Raw genomic sequence first — 23,185 nt, 5'->3', positions numbered from 1 at the left:
GTTTTTAAGATTCTCTTTCACGTAATTCAATATCCTTATTCTGTTGTTATCGGCGCTTGAAGTGGAAATTGTTAGGTGGGGAATGTCTTCTCTTATGGGGCGGTATCCCCCCCTTACAACTCACCCTTTCTTTATTCTGCTTCCGCCGGCACGATATCCGAGCGCGTCAAATTTCGCCACCAAAATTCCTGGGTTCGAGTCCGGCATGGGTGTTCTCACTTAATCATCAATCGCCCTCTTTGTCGCGATTAGCAAAAAAAGTGACATAAATGAGACGTAAATTAATATAAATACAAAGTTTATTCTGCTTTCTAGTAATGCGTGTTTGTTTATTTTGTTTATCCGAAAGGTGTTATATAAAAGACGTGGACAAAGAAAGCTAATTTTCATATTTTCCTCTTCCGGTATGCACTGTCTCTAATAGCAGCCGTAATAGATCAGCATAAAAGCTTACAAGCAAGCATAGAACATTCTAAGCATTGTCGCTTATACAAAACTAACCATGCCAGCGATCAGTGTTACTGTTTAGCAGAGCATTGACAACAGAAAACTAGAGGAACAATAACTGTAAAGCGCTTTCAAGTTAGGCTAAAACGTGTGACTTTAATACCTGGAGAGTCAACCCTGGAGAGTGGTGCTGATCATTCCCCTATGTGTATTCATGGCACGGTAACATTCCATATAGGCTTCCTTTCAGAGACGGCAATAAGTCCCGTAAATAGACATAATAGTACCATGCAAGCCATAAACATTAAACAGTAATGTTTCCTACGGAATGATAATTATGAACGAACAAAGGTTTGTTTGGTTGTCGTGTGAATTAATCAAAAAGGACACAGCAATAGATTTAAGTTTGACTCGACTACTGCAGTGAGATTGTTGTGCAAACATGCTCTCTCCGCTAAAGATTCCAGGACTTTTTATAGGATCTCTGTTCAGATTTACCTTGCCATTTCAAAGTAAGTACCAGCGATTATACTTGTAGTTACTGTAATTTGTTCCGGACAAGCGCTTGCAATACAAGATACTCGTTGACAACAGTTAAGTGACATGTGACAGCCATCTCATTGTCTCCAGTAAATTATCCTTGTAACTTTAGTACATTTTGATGTATTGCAGCCGTACAACAGGGCTTGTGTTGACTTGGGATCCCTTCATGATTATACGCTAGATTCTGTAACAGGATATGTCACTTACCTCTGAAAAGATACGCGGAAGTTACTAGCGCCTCCAAGCGGTTGGTTTTGAAAGGGTCATTCTTTAGATTTCCCATGCCATTTCAAAGTAGCAACGACTATACTTGTAGTTATTGTAATTTGTTCCGCACAAGCGCTTTTAACACAAGATACCCATTGAGAACAGTTATATACCGGTTACGTGACATGTGACAGTGATATAATTTTGTTTATCTCTCAAAAGTTAAATGCGGAAGTTACCAGCGCCTCCAAGCGGTTGATTTGAACAAGTCAGTCGCAAAGCCGTGCACGAAATCTCGCTAAATGAGTGTATAATTTTAATTTATGTGCGTTTTAAAACTATTTGGCTTACGTTACGGAATAAGCAATCACTTAGTGAAGAATTCTGTTCTGCTTGTTTATGTACTTATCACGTACTCGTCAATCAATAACAGTGTATTGCCTTTAATTGGCTCACCCGTAAGCATTAATCTTGCACGTTGGCACACAAAACTAATACTGTCAGCGATCATTGTCACTGATTAGCACAGTAACGAAAATAGAAAACTAGAGGAACAATTTGAGCATAATTATAAAGCGCTTTCAAACCAGGGTCAAAGAGTTAAAGCGAATGAGTTAACTCTGGAGTGTGGTGCTGATCACATTACCACCACAAAAAAACAGGCCAATTCTACTAACTGCCTTCATGGCACGGTGACATACAATGTAGGTTGGGTTACCAGATTGCTATACAGGAAATGTAGGACAAAATATCCCAAAATGTAGGATTTTAAGTCAAAATGTAGGACACAAAGCATTCACAATAAATAATACACATTTCCAGAACATGTTAGAAAGTAATTTAAAATTTACAGTTTTCAGATTTTTTTTAAAAAATGATTTCTTAATGAATTTTTAAATGCAAAATTTCCAAACTTGTAATCATGTTTTAACTGATACTTCTCAGAGAAGCCAATTTTTATTAAAACTTCAGGTTTAGTCAAAATATATTTATGAGACACTGAACAGTCAAATTATTTGAAATTATACTGAACCCCAGTACCAACCTTTTTGAAAAAAAAAATCCTCTCATGAGTTCGTTATGCTGTTGATAATAACCTGGAATGGTAAACAAGTATTCAGCAATTACCATAACTTGAAATGGTTCCTGAAGTTTCATCTAGGGTAGTTTTTAGTTCAATAGCTTTGTTTTCTATACGAACTGCTTTAAGAATAGGTAACACCTTGTTCCATCAGTATAAACCCCCAAGGCAAGAAATTCCACTCAGGCACTGAACAGTGACATCATCAGAATGTGGCACCAAAACTTTGTTCATTAATTGCTTCCGTTTTTGTTCTAGCAGAAACTTTTATTCTCTTTTTGGATAAGGACTCAATCAAAATAAGTTTCACTGTTGAGTTTGGAAGTACAGTACATACACTTGTAACTTGTGTGATTTCTCTTTGTGTAACTAAAACATGTATTTTCCTAGTTAATATTATGTGACGCTCAAAATGTAGGACATTATGATATTTTTCAAATTCCTCCCGGACGCTGGACATAAGGCTAAAATGTAGGACATGTCCGGGAAAAAACGGACCTGGTAACACTACATGTATGCTTCTGTTCACAGACTACAAGACGTTCCGCAAAGTCATAATAGTACCGTGCATGTCATAAGCATTAAACAGTAATGTTTCTTACATTTATGTTAGGAAGTAAAAGTCATAATAATTATGATTTGACTGCAAGAGGATTGTAAGCATCTTTAGCGGCGTTTAGTTACCAATAAAAAAAAGCACTAATATTATTTTAAGCGCACTTGTTATTGTCAAACACGATTACACCGTGTTCACGGTCTTATTCATAGATTTTATCCAACCACGCTGATAACATATCAAGATACTTGAAGCGCAACCGTTTTTATTGGCTAGGCTGCCACTAACTTTTCTGTTGCTGTGCTTCTGCTTGTGTAAGCAACCCTGACAAGATGTTTCTTGTAAGATGTAGAACAGGGTTGAATATTCGTGCCAAGAGGGAGGGTGGAAGTTTGGTCTAGTCACACTAATAAGTCAACACAGTTTATTTGTGCACTTACGTTAGCCGCGATGACGGGCAAGCAACCGGAGGAAAGCGTTCCTTCGCTACAGGTAAGTTTCGCATCCATCGAAGATCTTGCATATAATTTCGAAACTGGTTTTAATAAGAAAGAGTTTATTATCTGAACTTACGACAGCCACTGTAGTTATAATTCTATTATTGTAATTTATCCGCGGTGGTTGGGCGTCTGACTGTCAAATGGAAGACCCAGGTTCGATTCTCATGACGGTTGCTTTAAAGTAATATCCCTGTAAAGGAGCGGTTTTGAGGTTCACCCAGGCTCTAAATGGGTACCTGAAGAAGTAACGGCTTCTGGAGAGTGGTGGTGACCACATCACCTTCAGAAATAGCCGCCGCCCTCCTATAAACACGTCCATATACAATGGAGTCTTGATAATTCAGGGGGGGGGAAGGGACGGGGTACCTCGAATTTCAAGAACTGCATAATTATATGGAATAAGTTTGAGATGGACCTAAAGGAAATTGGTAGGGATGGAAAAGAGTGGATATATCTTGCTCAGGATAGGGACAGATGTGTTGCCTGTGTTGCTGCAGCCATGAACCTTCGGGTTTAAGATATTAGAGAGTTAGTTAACTTGGACATAATCGGAAGAGGCAATAATAACAAAATAACAAAAAAAACTACAATATGTAAAAAAAATGTTTATATACATTGCTCAGTACAGGAGTAACAATGATGTGATGAAAATAATAGCTAAATAATATCGACTTTGTACTTTAAAGAAATGGCCCAGTATCTTCTGCTTCAGAACGTTGTATTGTTTTCGAACAGCAGTGTCATGCCCTTGTCTGAATAACAGATTGTTGGTAGGTGTTGCTTCTGGTTAATCTGCGTCGTAGGGCATTGTCCGCATCCAACGCAACGAAATTCTTTTGTTTTAAGTTTGGTTCAGTTTTTCTCTTATGATTTTACGGAACATCGTAAAATCGATTGATTGGGGTTTTAAATCCACTTTATGCACAGTAAGGCTAATCGACTGGACCTACAGTTTAAAGTGGGATCCGAACCACTATGTGCCTCTACCGGGTATCGAACCCGGGACCCCTTGATTACAAGGCGATGACGCTACCACTGCGCCATCTGGGAGGCTCACGTATTATCAAGAATTTACTGTAATTTCAAAGGCTTTTTGTATTCTTGGACGAGATTTGCCTGGAACTGGGAGAATTTACGGGATTTCTCCTGGAACCTTGGGATAGTTAGAAGGTCACACATGTGTATATAGCCTATGGTATCTTCCCACGCTTTACATAATTATCAGATTACCACCTCTCATTTGCAAATGCGGTATACAATTCTCAGCTATGTAAGAACAAAAGCATTCAGTAAATCAAGACGCGAGGACGTAAGGAACATAATTAAACACATTGTGCAACACAAAGAACGCCCTTGAATGAAATCTGAAAGAACATGCCGGCTTCTTTGATATAAAAAAAGGTTATTTTTAAGTGTTTTATGGAAGGAACCTTACGGAATGTCAAGGATTGTCTGAGAAATGTCAACTCCACTGAACCAGGAGCAACCTTGGACCTTTAATAATGTCAAAAGGAAATTCTAGTTTTTACCAATTTTCCATAGTTTTTGGAAATTCCGTTGATCCAAAATGAAGAACTGATTCCTTAAAGGTGATGAGGTCAGTGTTATGACGTCAGGGAACGTTTTGTTTTCAGTCCTCAAAAGCTTGAGATGAGCAGATGCCAAAACTGGTTTGTCTGGAGAATGAAACACTACTTTCAACTTCTCTTCCAAGTTTGTCTTTGTCGAGGAGAACTTTTCAAACTTCCTGGCTAGTCTCCGAGCATAAAACAAATCTTTGAAAGAATCAACTGATGATGCAGTCTCTTCCGAGTTATAAATCGTACAGCTGCAACTACTTTATCTTAGGGAGTGTTCATTTACCATGTAATATACAGATTACAGTGCTGCAGAAAGAGCATTTCGTTCGAACACCAAATAGTTCGCACGGACGACGCTAGATAGCGAATAACGCTCGAACAGGCAAAACTAGCGGTACGCACTCGAAGCCCAGTAGTACACGTATAACCGTCATTTGTCTGTGGTAGTGGGCTCTCAAATATGGATCGTGAGGTGACAGATTCAGTGGAATTGAAACTTAAGTAAACATGGTCATTATCTTCATGTTAAAATGTACTTTACTCTATCTTACCAATATATGATATGTGAAAATGAAAAAGATGGTTGTGGGCTGGAACTGGCAGGACGAAAATTTTACATATCGTCCACTGAGAATGTAAATGTTCTATGTCCAATTTTTCATTTTTTTAGGAGAGCCCTTTAAAGCTTGACATGATATATTTATTGAACCTTTGTCACCATTGTGCTGAAAGTTTGTATCATTGCAAAGGCTATTGTGCTGAAGCCTCTCCAAAAAGAAGTAGTTGTTTCGTTAGATACGCGTACTTAGGCTGTAAATTTTAGATACAACAATTGCACGCAACATTAGCTTTCATTTGAGAGTGACAGTATTCTATCTACTAAATAGAACACTGCATTTTGGAAACGAGATGGAGATGAAACAATTTCATTATAAATTTGTCATTCGGTAGCAAACTAGAATAAATTATTCATACTTTGGGAAATCAATCAACTACTTCGATTCCACTATTATTATTTTTTTGCCAGTTAACAAAGTAATATGCGAAGACCACTAGCATCGTAAAGCAGCTCCCACAAGTGACTGAGGTTAGAATGCAAGTCGTTTATCTCATACTCGGATGGCGCTTGTAGTTAGTTGAGAAAATTGTCAGAAGGCTCCATTGGCTGTTGGAGTTTGCACTCTCGTGGCTGTTTCCAAATTCTGCAATTGAACCAAAAAGACTCAATATATCAATATTGGTTGTATGTAGGCACCAGACGATAGCAGAGATGAAACAATTGCATCCTACATTAACCATAGCCGAAATATATCGATTTGTTTACAATTTGGAGATGAGAACATTTGCATTTTCAATGTACGATATATGTGTCTGCGATTATTATTACATTCAAACTTGGTATTCCATTGTATACGTTGCAGCGTAAAAGATTCGAACGAGCGAGAGTTCTTCCATGCAGTACTCTAATACAGATATAGTTAAACATGTTCACAAATTAGCTAATATAATAAATTATTGCTTTGAATTTTTCCCATAAGCAATCTATCTATTCATTTTTCATTTACAAGTGACCAATGGGGTGCCCAGTGTTGGAAGTTATAACCCCCCTTTGGGCCAGCCCATAATGCTACTGAACAAAGTAGTCATAACTACCCTAGGGGCTATATAGTGCCTCCCCCCTCCACCTTTCCGACGCACTTATTTCCTGAGCAACCCGCTGCAAACGAGCAGTATCCACATAAAAAAAATGTGAGTTCTGTTACGTAAGTACCTAACATCAACGCAATTTAGCTTTTCTCACGGTGTTCTTAATTAATGCAATCTTTCAGAAATGATCCATGTGTTAGCTGCAATTATACATTTTTATTCTGGCATACCCTCACACAGATTTACATGTTTACCTTGGAGTGTGTATGAATGTAGTAAATCCCAGTTCTGTGCGAAAAATTTGCTCGTCATCTCATGGAATGAAGCTATTGTTGCTGACATTGTAAGCAAGAGAGGAGAAAATTAACAGTCTTAGATCGTCATTTGTCTACTTTTTACAGTGTATGTACAGGTTAACCACGGCTACAATACATTTGTTATCTCTCAAATATAGTCAAAAGATTCTTTTCATTTAAGTCTACTTTATGCCTGACTTACGGTTTAAAGTAGGGTCCGCTGGGCAATGTGCTTCCACGAACACGGGATACCTCTGTTACAAGGCGCTTTGAAATGAGTGTGAAGGCAATTTGATTTTATTGACATGAATTAGTTCTGAAATACACATCATATCACAGTACATGAACTCTATTATAATGATGCTACACTTTTTGTAGAACAATTTGGACCTCCACTGTGTTATCGTCTTGTAATACATTTTACAGAAAGAGATACGATTCAGTGACACTCTTCGATAAGAATATTTGGTGTTCAACAGGTTCGTGCCCTTAACGGCAGAACACCTGGTGGAAAATTACTCTAACACACACACACATCGTAGACATGCGGTTGATGTCACCCGTCATGCCTTACCTTCTCAATGATATATCATGCTAATGACATTCAAGTGTCATTTTGTTTGTTCTACCCCATAACCTTTCTTAGAGCGTATTAACAAACAATTTCTGCACATATTTATGTGTCGGGAGCACTGATCGAACAGGTGTCAGGATTCAAATGCAGGTGGTACTTTCAATGACATCTTTGAAGACTATGCAGGTAATATTCACGACAAACTTTTACCATTAACAAGCAGATTTGTTATAGACTACATATATAAGACCAGACAACTGACGAGAATACTTTCTTGCCGTAGATAGAACCCGAAGTTCGACAATGTTTTTACAGTATTTTTGCTTGTGGCTTCTCTGCCTCGACCAATCGATGGCCTTCAATTTTCTGGGTTTCCAGAGTAAGTAATCCGACCTAGACCTACAGTTAGGTTTAATGGCCTTTTCTTCTCAGGTTCTAATATTGCGATCTTCTCGCCAGATGGCATCAGCTACTGCCATTTTTGCGGATTTATTTTCACAAAGGAATTATTACTTTTGACCTTCCGACTTAGAAAATGCCAATTTCTCAGTTTTCACTTCTAAATTGAACTCACGTTGGAGCGTCGTTAGTGCTGTTTTCTGCCGTAAAGAGTTTCGTCGGTGCTGCTACAGTGGTGGCCAAAAGTCTGGAAAATCATCAAAATTTTCAATTATTCATACTTTTTAATTCTCTCACACTTAATACAATTGATGAAATTTTAAATTTTATTTTTAAAATGTATACTATAAGATAACTTGAACAAATATAGATACAAATTATCATAATTTCCATACTCTAGTATCTTGTAGCATGTTCTTTGTTTTTTAACACTTCCAATATCCGTTTGGGCATAGAGTGCGCCAAGCGTTGACAGTAATCTGGCGTAATTTCAGTGACCCATACTTCCTTGATTTTTGTACCAGGTCATTGTATGACGTTGGGGACTTCTCCCATATCTTCATCTTCATGATGGACCATGCATTTTCTATGATGTTTAGATCTGGTGAACTGCCTGGCCATGGATGGAGCAACTGGTAGTCGCGAGGTTAGCCAGGATTTCACTTTCTTAGTACCGTGGCAAGTAAAATAAGTTGAAAATAAGTACACTGATGAATGTCCATAATAACTGGAAGCTTCTGTTGAAGGATCTGAAGATACACCTCTCCATTTATGGTAGCGTTCCTTGGCATTATCCATAGTGATCCCCGTCCTTTTGCGGAAATACAACCCCCAGACCATCACTTTTTCTGCTTACTTTACAGTAGGGACGACATAACGTTGGTCATATCTTTTGTTTTTGAGGCGTCTTACATATTTATTATAATGGAAAAACTGAGTAAATTTTGATTCATCAGAAAACGTCACTGATTCCCAGTCCTCTGCTGTCCAAGTCATGTAACGACGACAAAATTTTATACCATCAGTGATATTTTTTGTGATAGTTTCGGCTTCTTTGCTGGAGTGTAGGATTTCAGACCTGCACCAAACAGTCTACGTCTAATGGTTCGGCATCTCGGTTTGTTGATGTCTTCTGGAAGGTTTGATCTTATTTTAGCAGAAGTAGTTTTGGAAGATTGTTTGCATAATCTGACGACTGCTGTGTCTGTTCGATCAGACGTAACACGTGGCCTGCCATTTCATGTGCGAGACTTGAATGAACTGATTTCTTGAATTCTATTCAGTGTTTTTGTGACAGTACTTGGAGCTATCTTGAATTGGGATGCAATTTCAGATTTTGACTTATCCTCTTGATGCAATATGCTGATCTGGGCCCTGGTCTCTGAGCTCAGTTCAAATCCCTTTTTGCTTCTTGCAACATTATTCCCGGAAACACAGCTGCAGGTGATGAAAATACACACTAGCTAACCCACTAGCACTAGTTTATATTTGTACAGCGTGTCCACGTTAGAGGGATCGAGAAATAAATGCTCGCCATTTAAAACCAGATAAGGATATTGCTGTTTTTTTCATATGACAGGAAAGGGAAACTCTCCGAGATTGTGCAACACTGTTTTCAGACAGCTACACGTTCGCGCATGCGCGTCAATAGCTTTTGTCTCGAAAGGAAGCCAGGCGCCATTCAGTAGTCGATCGCGCAGTGGAAAACATGTGGACACCGCAAAAGAAAGTTCAGTGCGTGTTATGGCTAGCAGAAGAGAAATCTGTTACTCGGGTTCAACGCCGTGTTCGTCGTACGTGGAATGTGGATCCACCTGGTCATAAAGCGATTCTCCAATGGGACAGAACACTCCGAGAAACAGGTTCTTTACTACCGCAAACCGGCAAACATGCGAAAGTGTCTGTGAATGAGGCAACAATCGAACGTGTGAGAACGGCATTTGCAAGGAGTCCAAGGAAGTCTATCCGAAGAGCTAGTTCCGAACTTCAAATTCCTAGATCGATTATTCACAAGGTCTTAAACAACCGACTCCATTTGACTGCTTACAAGATCGAGCTTCATCACCACATAAAGCCAAATGATCGTCCGCTTAGGGCACATTTTGCAGCTGAAATGCTTCTGCGAATTGAAAATGACAACTCGTATCTGGACAAGATTGTTTTCTCGGATGAAGCAACCTTTCATTTATGCGGCAAAATCAATAGGCACAACTGCCGGATATGGGGTTCAGAGATTCCCCACGTTATTCAAGAACATGAGAGAGACACGCCTAAAGTGAATGTCTGGTGTGGATTGACGAGGAACCCTGTCATTGGACCATTCTTCTTCTTAGAGGCTACAGTCACAGGACATGTGTATCTGGACATGTTGCAGAACTTCGCCATAGACCAATTTCCCCCAGGATCGATTTTCCAGCAAGATGGAGCACCGGCCCATTATTATCGACAGGTGCGTGACTTCTTGGATGAACGTTTCCCCGATATGTGGATCGGAAGAGAAGGACCCCTTGCCTGGCCACCCAGGTCACCCGATTTGACCCTTTGGATTTTTTTTCTTGGGATATGTTAAGGACGTTGTTTATCAAGGAGACAGACCAAGAAATTTGCAGGAACTGAGGGGCCGCATCACAAATGCAGTAGTGCTTGTGACTCCCCAAATGCTAGAGAACACTTGGCGGGAAGTTGAATACCGTTTAGATGTGTGCAGAGCCACCAAAGGTGCACATATCGAGTTTCATTGAACATCATCTGAAACTCGGTGAGTTTTGTATCAAGTAAAAGTAAAAGTTTATGTTACCAATACATTCTGTTCTCTAGAAATTATCACTTATTTCTCGATCCCTCTAGCGTGGACACCCTGTATAATAAATTAGAAGAGTTAAAAAGAACACAGATGCACAAGAAACTAAAAGGAAGTCTCTCCTTCGGCTTTCAATTTTTAAATCCCACTAACAAGTGTTCAGAAAACAGCTGTACTGTACCTTCTCAATTCACAGATATCCACTGTTTCGCAACAACAATCACTGGTATTTATCAAGCAACAATGTGTTCACAGTAACAACAAATGAAGCCAAAAATGTTGCAACAGAAACTTAAACAATGCACACAACAATACCCTAATAATATTGTTCGCTATATCAGAATAAGCTTTGAAGTCATTGATAAAATTATATACAGTTCAAATGAGAAACCAACCTTTGCAGAAAAAGAAGAAGAAGAAGAAAATATAATAATATTATTTACAGAAATAATTGATATAATATCCTGCCACTTGTATGAATGTGTAGGTTAATAGAAAACAAAAGAATACAAGGACATGTGAAATTTATTTGTATGTGAAAGCCAATAAGAGATTTCTTGAGGCATTTTCCAGACTTTTGGCCACCACTGTATATTTTTAGAACCCTTCACCATTAACAATGGGCACAGTTTCACGAGGTTCCTGGAAAATTCAGAAAACTGTTAAGTTAGCCTGCCCGGGGCCTCCTAGATACTTATATACGGGCCTCACACCAGCTTCCGTGACGTCACAGGATTAGTCAAGTATAGTCCATTTACAACATGTAACAAAGTGCATTGTAAGAGTATAATATTTAGTTTTCTGAGTGACTAAGTCCTCTTTTATTCGTTCAGAACGTTGCTTTCACCTCAAGAACATTTCAAATGTTACATGACATTAGAAAATGCATAAATAATATTGATAAAAGTAAAATCCAATCTTTACCGATCTGCATAATGTACCTTTATTTTTCAAATTACCAATGGAAAGAAGGCGATATAGATAAAATGTCATCCTACGTTTGGAAATTACCGTTAGTTCGTAGAGAATTATCAGCGTTAGTATATAATTGCTATTAAAATGCTGTGCTGTGGAATAAAAACTTACTGTCCAAGTCATGTATGTAAGATAATTTTGTAAAAGTTTACGTACATAAGGTCGAGGAAAGAGCTTGTAAGATTGGAATTTCATATTAAATAAGCTTTCTAACTTTAGAAACTCAATAACAATGTCTGACTACGCAAATGTACTAATCGTTATTCTTTCCATAGCAAATTTTCACTTTAGCAACTTGTCTACATTTCCAAATACCTTATATGTTGGTGACACAAGTACACGTTTTTATATACAGTGTGTCCCGCTTATACGTATAATAAAAGAAAAAATCAAAACTTTTTTATTTACCAATATTTATTGTCCAAACTTTGTACAAACGTGTAACAACTCAGATTTTTTTTTACAAATCAAGAAAACTAGCGCACTTCCACATGTGAACCGTTAGTGGCACGGCAAATGTCAAACCGGTTGTCAGCCTCAAGCCACACGTTTTGAAGCATGTGCGGGGTAATGTTGCTTACTGCAACCACAATTCTTTCACGCAAGTCTTGCAAATCTCTAACCGGTGTACAGTAAACTTTGTCCTTAACACACCCCCACAACAAAAAATCACACACAGTGAGGTCTGGCGACCGTGGGGGACATTCAATAAAATCCGAACTTCTTCCTATCCATTTTCCATTGAAATGCTCGTCCAGGAAGTCTCTAACTAGATTTGAGAAATGAACCGGTTTTGCGTAACGTTTTTCCCATTTCTTTATTGAAATGTACGATGGAACTACTTCTTTAGCACTTAAACCATAACGTGCACGAAATCGTCTCTGCACAAGTGTCACAGACTTCACTTCAGACAACGTTAAAACACAAAACACTTTTTCTTGTGGTGACCACATGACTAGCTATTGCTACTGCTAGCTACTGAGTCATTCTTTAAAATGAAACAACAATCACATCATTCTGACACACGGGACACGCTGTAGTTCGCTAACTATATAATCAAAAATATATTCCTGTTTCTGACCGAAATAATCGACAAAGGGAAAATATAACATCCATTACTGAGTACAAAGGTACAAAATTCTGCACAATGTATTTGTGAAATAAGCTAATAAAATCTAGCAAAGTCGTAAAATTCTATTGATGTACTGTACATTATATTTCTTTCACGTCATGTATATCATCAAGTACATAATTCTTGTAAACTGGAACATAACATGAAGAAAGAAGTGAATATCCTCTACTGTGACTAGAAAGTAAATGTGTTAAAGACGTCACTCTTGCACTTTGAACTGCACAATTTCAGACACTGTATGAGCAATAATACGGACATATAAATAACAATCAACATTTTTCCGTGTTAAATAAAGGAATGTAATAGTTACAAGGTCGTCATCTATTTAATTAATATTACCATTCAGCTATGTTCACAAATTCTTAAATGTCGTATACTTCGCACTGGTTGAACACAGACTTTTTTTTTACTAACACGTAATTGAATGTTGTGCTACATACAAAGGCATAAATTTACTTGTAACTGATCAGGACACAACTATGTTTAATTTGCTATAATATTATTCTTACTCTGAAATAAATAGATTTAGAGGAACTCTTTTTCGTAGAAATCGCACATTCACATACATGTATTTCCCCAAAACACACGACTAATCCTTTGACGACATCAGTCCTTTTAGCATGACAGGTTGTGGCCCGTTCACGGAGTATACAAGAAGTATACGCATCTCGGAGGCTCTGCCTTGCCCCATTTTGGAACGGCCCTTGTTCCAAAAATTTAGCAGCACCAACGAAACTCTTTACGGCAGAAACCAGCACTAACATAGCACAAACGATGGGCAAAAATTGGTTAATTTCCTAGACAAGTAGAAGGATAAGTTCACGGACCAAAGTTTCAGTTGTATGACGAGACTTTCTATCCTTGTATATTTTCAGGCAACGACACGGGCCACGATGTAGGAGAGGCATCAGACCAGAAAGGGGTGTGCTACGGTGACCTTGGATGCTTCACTTTGGAGGGGCCATGGTTCTCCATACTCAGGCCGATCCCACTGTTGCCAGAAGAACCAGACAAAATAAACACTCGTTTTTTCCTCAACACGAGGTATGTAGAAACATTATTGGGGCACATTGACAACTTGTTTCTAAGTACAGGGTGTTTCATATTTAGCTCCTGCTTTGAAGCTTCTTTCGATGTAAATTTGAAATATTATTAGAGCACGTTGACACAACATGTTTCTAAGTACAGAGGGTTTCATATTTAGCTACTGCATCAATATGTAATCGAAATATTATTGCGACGCACTGACACGACATATTTTTAAGTACAGGGGTCTCATATTTAGCTCCTGCTTCGAAGCTTCTATTGATGTGGATTTGAAATATTATTAGGGCACATTGACACAACATGTTTCTATGTACAGGGCGTTTCATATTTAGCTCCTGCTTCAATGTGTATTTGAAATGTTATTGGGGCACACTAACACGACATATTTCTAAGTACAGGGCGTTTCATATCTAGCTCCTGCTTCAATGTGTATTTGAAATATTATTGGGACACGACATATTTTTAAGTAGTGTCCCCCCACCCCCGAAAACTCAATCTGGTAAGGCTAATGCTCCACAAGGTCTGCCACGAGCGCCCAGCACGAGTTCGCGGCTGTTGCTCAAGGAACAAGGATCAGAGAGAACAAAAAAATATTTTCGAAAAAATGCAGTTATCTTACGTTTCCGGTGCCTACCTGTCTTAGGCAAAGTTCCTTCGAAATGTCATTTATTCTTGCCTTGCAGATCTGCCGGCAGGGAGGAAATTGAAACCCGGCCAGAGATTTCGTTGGACGGTACCAGCTACGATGGAAGCAAATGGACCTACTTCATCGTTCACGGTTTCACTAGCGACACCAATGCCACCTGGGTGACAGAAATGGAAGATGCTCTCCTCGAAAAGGTAATAATGAAAAAACTTATACATTTAATATAGCTATTTAGTATAATAATGCGTTTAGCATAAAACAGATTCAAATTTCTCATACAGTATTTTTTTCCTGGAACTATCCAAAACTACCATAATCTAGAAAGTTCTTCTTCAATTAATTGCATTACAGTGGAACCTCAATTTTACGTTTTCCAATATACCAAAGCAAGAAAACGTAAAATTGAGGTTTCACTGCAAATATAGCTACATATATTTTTTTAGTCTATCATAGTGTAATTACTTAAAGCCCCTACCTCTTGAATATGTACAACGTGGAAAACGACATTAATCATTTCCGAGCCATGTGTAGAATGTTTATGAAAATGTAATTTTACCTGCACCTGCTAGCATCTGAGATTACTGATTATGTTTCGCGTCATATGGCGATAAAGCCTATCCAGAAACCTCGTGATTGATTGACTGGCGTTTTAAGTCCACTTATTCACAGAAAGGCTAATCGGGACTGGACCTACAGTTTAAAGTAGAATCCGAAACACTCTGTGCCTCCACCGGGTATCGAACCTGGGACTCCTTGATTACAAGGCGACGATGCTACCACTGCGCCATCGGGGAGGCCGGAAACCTCGTGACAACGTAAGTGTCTCAATATTATGGTAGAGTTACACATAACAACAGCCGAAGACCGTTTTACAAGAGTCCATCCTTTTATGTTATCCTATTTCTCACAACACGCCAGCTTGTACAGTCTCTTCTATTTTACTTTCAGATTGGTCTGCCGTTTCTACCAAATTATAACTTATTTTCCTCCTTCCTTTGCAGGTAGATGCAAACATCATAAGTGTCGACTGGAAAGATGGAGCAGCTAGCATCAACTATGCTCAAGTCACCGCAAACACTCGAGTAGTAGGGGCCGAAGGAGCTAGGTATACATTTCATTCATTTATCATTCTCTGCCTTAATAGAAAGTTTTTACTCCAACCTGATCTTGCACCTTACGATTCATGTCAGTTTATGATGGCGGCAAGTATGATGGGTAGTGCCAACGTGATCAAGAAATCGAAAAAAACAAACTCCGCAATGCCCCCGCTCCCTCCTTGAGGTTGCCCCACTGGCCAAGATGTTTATCCTCGTTTGGTAACGTGGAAAACAGTGTGTGTTTAAGTAATAACACACTAATACGATTAATCTTCACTCACTAACCTATCTTTATACACTACAGGACACTTCACTAAAAACAGAATTACAAGAGGAAGGGAAAACAAATCTTCTCACCTTCTCCTCCCCCATGCACACGTATTTCAACTGGATGTTGAAAATATTCTATACATTTGATGTAAAAAAAATTGTCGAAATGCCAAAGGAAACTTGCATCACCATAGGATTTTTTACTTTTATATTTTTAAAAAGTCTGGATGGCCCTCTAGGCGCATCTATCTATTATCAAAATGTTCATTTAACTTTGGAAAAATACTAGGTTCGTTTCTCCAAAAGTTGGCAGAAAAGTAGATAGTACCTTTTTCAAGAATTACTTCCCCAACGGGTCTTACAAATCCGTCGTATTTAGCGACTTATCTCTGAAGATGGCAACTGTGTCAACACTGCGAAAGTTCCCTCGCTGTGCCAAAGCGAAAACGGGCACGGCTGGTGTCTTATGGGCTAACCCCATTGGCTAACACCACCCCCTGCCACCTTCTTTCCCGGCTCATGGTGGAAATGTTACTCGCTGACACTTCTCACGTGTTTCAACTTGGTTAGGCCAGCTCTCGAGTGGCACGGACCGCTGCCTCGCCGAGGGTACGAAACAGCTGGCGATGCAGTGAGGAGGTTGGGGCTGTTCATATCTAGTCTGTGCTTGACCGATTGCAAGATTTGAATCTCCTTGTCTGTAAACTATCAATGTATTAATTTAACAATACTTGAGCTATGTATGCATTGCTTCTGAGGGTAGTGCCATGGCACGGCGGCTCTCCCCCTTGAGCCGCCGCTGATATCATCTATCATCTGTTTTTCCTAGTTAACTACACATTCCTTAGCAAGCAGTACCTTCTTAGCCAGTGTCCCAACATTCTTTTCTTGATCACCACCAGCAATGATCTTCTATCACGAACTATTTCCAACACAGTTTTATTTCTGTCCATTCCACACCCTTCATTCTTCGCCACAGCCACATTTCTAAAGCTTCTAGTGACTTATCCTCACTTCTTCGTAGCATCCAAGTTTCTGCTACACTCCACACAAAACACTTAACTTCCCTCTTTCTTAAAGGTCCACAAAACACACTTCTACTTCTATCAAAGGCTTCTTTTGCCATTGCTATCTCACTTTGACTTCCTGGCTACATCTGATGTCACTGCTTATGGCACATCCCAAGTATCTGTTAGCATGTTCAATACTTAAGCCTCGAATTCTCACATTAATTTTCCTTGTTTTTCTTTTTTTCCAATATCCATTTTCTTTAACATTTCAAAAAGAAGAGTACACATAAAAATGTCATTTGCTGGGATTACCAAGTGTTTAGCTATTCTTTGTTTTCTGTAACCTAATTTTAGTTCAAATTACTCTGAATCACTAAAATCCCTCTGGGTAATTAAAATTTTATATGCTTTACACTTAAATCATTTATTTTATCGCTCTAACATGAGTGTTGTAAATTTAAAACTTTGAGAAAGATTTTCAGAATAATATATTTGTTATAGATTGGCACGGTATCTGGTAGAACATGAAGGGGCCTCCCCAGAGAGAATGCACCTCATTGGACACAGCCTAGGAGCGCACACTGCCTCATATATTGCCAACGGAGTGACTAGGGTGAAGAGAATTACAGGTAAAGTCTACAGTAAGACTAAGTAAGAAATTGCCCAGCAGGTCCCAATTCATACTTTGATATGTTGTAGTACAGGCATCTGCAATGAATGTTCACCTGCTAATAATACACACACACAAATACACATGGCCCAACGGTCATAAAATCAAATTTTGAAAAGGGACTCAATAGGGAATTTTGCGTGTGTGTTGGGGGGGGGGTACATGTGTGTAATTTCCTAATGAGACCTTGGGACTGGATATACAGTTTTTAGTAATGTTGGAACTATTGAAATGTGGCACCATTGGGAATCAAATCGACGACCTATTGTATGCATCAGAGTTAACACACAGCAGTCAAAGCGTGTGAGGGTAAGCTCAAAGGCAATATGTGAGGATGAGGGCAAGGTGAGACGTGAGGAGATAGGAGTAAATTTGATTACTATGTCTTCAGGAACAATTGCCATAAAATGTTGGTTCGTCCACAATAACTTGTCCATTTTTTTATGGTGTTTTGTTTCCACTGTAGCTTGTTGCATTGCATACCATTTAACTTGAGATTGAATGGAATTCAAGCATAATTCCAAAAATTACTTGAACATTCTTCCCTGCTGGTAGACAGTTTGCATGCCTGCCTATCGAACCATGATGAATGAGCTCTCGTGCGAAAGCTTCCCCAGACTAGAAGAGCAGCTTTGTTTCAAGACAGAGAATAATAAAAAAAAATTAAAGCCCCCCATACACGAAGACCTTAGAAGGTTGGTAATATTGGCATTTATGTCCTCAACACCATCCCTAGTTTTACTCCTGTTATAACTTCAGGTTTGGATCCAGCTCAACCCGAATTTGAAGGGGCTGACAAGTTGGTACGCTTAGATGACAATGACGCTGAGTTTGTAGACATAATACACACCAACGGAATCCCCTTCATACCACTCTTTGGTCTGGGAATGATGTCTGCGATAGGTAAGTGTCATTTGTTTATTTTATCATGGTTACTGAATAGTGGGAAGATATGAAAGGGTTGTGCCACATTCATACTTGTGGGAAACACGCACATTCTCAATTTATACTCGAAATATCTTCTACCGAAGAAAAAATCTATCTTGATAATTAATGTCTGTAACTGACTTTCATGTTGATTAATTTAGTGTGTTATAACTAGAGCCCAGATTTTTATGTAATATCAAAGTACAAAATATGTACATAAATATGTAACAATAATTGATAAAATATGTACCTAAATATGTAGTATCATAGAATATCTAATATTAATAATAATCCAGTATCCAAGCAATTTCAAGAATTCTGCTAGATATTTATTTTATTTGAACATATTGAACATAATTTTAAAGACATAAGTTATTCAAATTAAAATTTGTATCAAATTTATAAACTCAAAAAAGTACAGCAATGTGCACATATTTATGAAACCAATTTTGTCAACTATTAGTTATTATTTACATTGCAAATTATTGTAGAATATGTAAATATGTAAGAGAACTCCTCGTAACTATCAAAACAAATTGTAAAAAAAAGCATTTACAGAAAAAACAATTGGATGAAGATACATAGCTACTTTTGTACTTTCTGTACAAGCGAAGGGAACATATTGTGTAACTCACTACGTAGAAGAAAGTAGCTTTCTTGTCCACCCATGCCAAGGTTCTAGGTGCTTTGCCAACACCTAAAAGTGAAACGAAAATATGTAACCAGAAATGATTTTTTGGTCTTCAGCCTGTCTTTCGACTTGGCAGTCAATTTTAGGTGACCGTAAGCACTATGCATCTCCTTGATTAGAAAATATGACATCACATGAGCTACAAATTTTCTTCATCATGTTTCAGACATCGAAAATATAGGAAAAAGGATCAGGATAGGAAAAAAAATTGTCGAAATATGTTGTTTTGTGTAAAGTAAATTAGCAAATATGTAAAACATGTAATATCCTGGCAAATATGTAAAACATGTAATATCCTGGCAAATATGTAAAAATATGTAACATAAAACTTATGCAAAATGATGTCAGTTACATTATTCGTTGACGTTTTCGTTCTCTAGGTACGAGGACGTATCAAAAAGTTTTGAGACTAGTTCTGTAACACTCCAACAGATGGCAGTGCAAGGCTGCATGCAACAGGCACAGGGAGAACCAACCTTCATAAGTCAGTGTGCCAAGAGACATCGTCCTGTGTACATTGTGAGCTGTGCAGCTGGTGCTCTTCTGACGACATGCGTTACACGACTGCGATTTCATCATGGACAGCAAGTTAGAACAGAGAAAATGTGAAATTCTGTGTGAAACTGGGCAAATCCGCCACAGAGACACGCGCACTTCAAGAGTGAAAGAACATCACTGGAAGACGGCACGCTGACGGAGTTCTTGGCAGACTTGGATGCGGTGTTCCTTCTGCTCCTGGGTTTGCAGCCTTGGGACAAACTTGGCAGCAACACGGCGCATGTTCAAATCACACGTGATGTTCCGTATGACACACCGACAATGGCAGCAATGTTGTGGATTGTTCTCCGATGATCCTCATGCACAAGTTGCCGAATGGTTTTGACATTTTCGGGTGTTTTGCTCGTCCTGATCTCTCGTCGTCTTCCAGTGATGTTCTTACACTCTTGAAGCGTGCGTGCCACTCAACACACCTCACACGACTCATTAAAGCATCGCCGTACACTTGCCGAATCATGTCAAGCGTCTCTGTGTCGGATTTGCCCAGTTTCACACATAATTTCATGTTCGCTCGTTGTTCTAACTTGCTGTCCATGATTAAATCGCAGGCGTGGTAACGCACGTGGTCAGAAGAGCACCAGCTGCACAGCTCATGATGTACACAGGACGATGTCTCTTGGCACACTGACTTATGAAGGTTTGTGTTCTCTGTGCCTGTGCATGCAGCCTTGCGCTGCCATCTGTTGGCGTGTTACAGAACTAGTCTCAAAACTTTTTGATACATCCTCGTATATGTACCCAGAAAGGAATAGAATATGTAATTACATACAAATTCTAGCTCTAGTTATAACTCACACCACATGCCAACGTTTTCATACGAAGTAATATTCACTTTGACTTTTTTACATTTTAAAGAAACCAAAATTACACTTTTGCTATGTCAATTCATTCACCCAAAGTGCATTAGCCTTCATCTGATGCGTATCAACTTCTGTGTGTATCCACAGCTCAGATAACAAACCTGAAGGTAGCCAAGGTCTCGGGCAAGAACATTATTTACAGCCGCCATGTGTGTGTTTGGAGGGATGGTGTTATTCAACGCGTTTACTTTAACTTGGTCTGATCCTCGTAAGAAGACTTGGAAACATGAACTTGAGTGGACAGAATATAAAATTTCATGAATAGGTCTGGAACCAGCTTGTTTTGGTATTCACACAATCGAAATCAAGTAATGATATTGTCTGTACTCTTCTCTTGTCTTCGAAAAATGTGTTTCCATTGCAGGTCATGTGGACTTCTTCCTGAATGGCGGGAGAACTCAACCAGGCTGTATAATTCCCAAGGAGTTGCCGCCTGTGCATTCAGTAAAGGACTTCCTGCTTCTGCCAATAACAGGTAAGTGACGAGTTCATTTCCAACGAACAAAAAATGGTCCAAATCATCATTTATGACAACATGATTCAAGAAATCTCTCTGCAAGGAACAGTTGTGCTATAGTTTTGCTCTTCAATACTATAAAGTAGTACGTTTACTGAAGAACTGCAGCTGCTTCAGATGACTGTCTGCTGCATCAACAATTATTGAGTAAGAAGTTGCTAAGGAATGCATTGCTATGGAAATCATATGGAATGAACATTACTATTGAGGCAACAATTGGTTACCAGGAATATAATTTTTGTGTGATTGCTTTTCTTCAACAATTTGATATTATCATGGATATATTTAGGATTTCAGCTTCAAAGAGGAGCCAGTTCCACTTAATCATCAGTGATTTCAGGCATTCTGGTCTGTGCAAGCCTTTGTATGGGCTGTCAAAGATCTAGATGGGCCACATCTTGAAAGGAAAATGTATGATCATCACTATATATACAGGGTGTCTCAAAAGTACTAGCACAGGTGAAAGTACATGATAATAGAAGCAAAAAAGTCTCAGTAAACATGGGTCTGCAAACGAACAGTTTTCGAGAAAATCGCGAATATGTGATTACAAGCCGCCACTGACTTCATTGTTTCTAAACGTTGTCCTAGTTGGTAAAATGCTAATAATGTGTGGGTACAAGCCGTCATTGATTGCATTTTGTAAACACCGAGTGCTTTACTCCTGGCACGTTTCAAGGTTTGCTCCTTGTTTACGAAACAGAAGATTTCTGAGAGGTGGCTTTGTAATCAAACAGGATGGATACAATCAGTACACAGTCTAATCATACTGTGGGAGTCACTTTTCTTACTGTATTATTAGCATTTTAGCAACTAGGATGACGTTTACAAACAATGAAGTCAGTGGCAGCTTGTAATCACACATTTACGATTATCTTGAAAACGGTTCGTTTGCAGACCCATGTTTACTGCGACTTTTTGCTTCTATTATTGTGTACTTTCACCCTCTGTCAGTTTGCACTATTAGTACTTATGAGACACCCTGTATATTTTCATGTAATTTTTTGTTTTAGAAATTTGCCCATTACATTTTGACAAAATGGATCAACCTGATTTTGAATGAGCTCACCCCACTCCACCCGCAAAACTCCTTTGGCACTGCCACTGCGTGCCTTTTAGCTACTCTCACTACTTGATTCTGATTGGTCATCAAACTGATATGCTACCAACTTCTCCACTGAGTGCTAGAAACAATCAATTCTCAGTCTTATGACAAACATGGTAGTTGTTAGTTATTTTTACTCCTCATGGTACCATATAGCAACAAATTGGTTCACTAATTAGTGGATTACACTGTCCAACAATGATTTTGTTAAAAGTAAAATTTCAACGGTTCTTTATGTTTTGCCACCTGCTGATTCCGAAAATGAAGTCAGAAATTGTCAATCACCCACCATTTTTTTGTAACAATAAAAATATAATTCTGCATTATTATTGCAGCATGCAGTCCATAATTAGCTGATTGGTAGGCAATATTTAAAATATTTTTATTTCTTTGCTCCAACAATACACTAATAACTAGAGGCACATATTTTTGGTAAATAAAAAGGCAAAATTTCGGTACAAAAACTGGGTCAATTTCGGGTTCAAAAGCGGTAAATAAAATAAAATATCGGTGTTATAGCGGTGAAAAAATGGATGAAAAGTGGTATATAAAAAGACATATTGGTTTTAAAATTGTGAAAATAATCCTAAATTTGATTTAAAAACTACACTTATTCCACAGAATTAACATTTCACTTCTAATAGCACATTTATGTAGTTATCAGAGTATTAAGTTTATTTCTGTGTAAAGGAGTCCATTTTTGCTTCTCCAATATTAACAGCAGAATTAATCAATTTTCCGGGAATTGCATAACTCTCAGGATAATTCAGACCTCGGAATGTGTCGCGTCAGTGAATAAACCCTGAATTTCGTGTTTAAGAGTTAATTTCGCTTTTTGCAGTTCATTTCGCATTATTTCGTGACAAAATATGGTCACAAAATGCACCTCACACCTTTCAAAAACATGAAAAATTAACACTACAATGTGTTTTTTCAAATTTCGTTTTTTCGTCAAAAACGAAATATGCATGCCCCTACTAATAACTTTATGCCATTAATGTTTGCATGAATGATAACAATTAAACTTGGTAAACAATCCGACTGAAAAAT

General features: G+C 38.4%; 2 protein-coding genes across 2 annotated transcripts in view; one reads left to right on the top strand and one right to left on the bottom strand.

The window, feature by feature from the left end:
- LOC145996142 (uncharacterized) overlaps nucleotides 1-680 on the bottom strand; it is a 64,613-nt gene extending 63,933 nt beyond the window's left edge. Inside the window, exon 1 of the mRNA XM_083132478.1 lies at nucleotides 611-680. The gene's annotated coding sequence lies outside the window, so the exon portion shown is untranslated. The remainder of the gene's footprint in view (nucleotides 1-610) is intronic.
- Nucleotides 1-23,185, top strand: part of LOC145996140 (pancreatic triacylglycerol lipase-like) — a 51,045-nt gene that overhangs the window by 22,441 nt on the left and 5,419 nt on the right. Inside the window, exons 2-7 of the mRNA XM_083132474.1 lie at nucleotides 13,613-13,781; nucleotides 14,468-14,624; nucleotides 15,432-15,535; nucleotides 17,309-17,436; nucleotides 18,237-18,380; nucleotides 20,878-20,988. Of these exons, the coding sequence (XP_082988600.1) occupies nucleotides 13,613-13,781; nucleotides 14,468-14,624; nucleotides 15,432-15,535; nucleotides 17,309-17,436; nucleotides 18,237-18,380; nucleotides 20,878-20,988 (813 nt within the window). The remainder of the gene's footprint in view (nucleotides 1-13,612; nucleotides 13,782-14,467; nucleotides 14,625-15,431; nucleotides 15,536-17,308; nucleotides 17,437-18,236; nucleotides 18,381-20,877; nucleotides 20,989-23,185) is intronic.

Source organism: Lepisma saccharinum, chromosome 12 (assembly GCF_977018435.1).
Source record: "Lepisma saccharinum chromosome 12, izLepSacc3.1, whole genome shotgun sequence".
In the NCBI taxonomy this organism is placed as follows: Eukaryota; Metazoa; Arthropoda; class Insecta; order Zygentoma; family Lepismatidae; genus Lepisma; species Lepisma saccharinum.
This window is presented reverse-complemented; position numbering and strand designations above follow the sequence as displayed.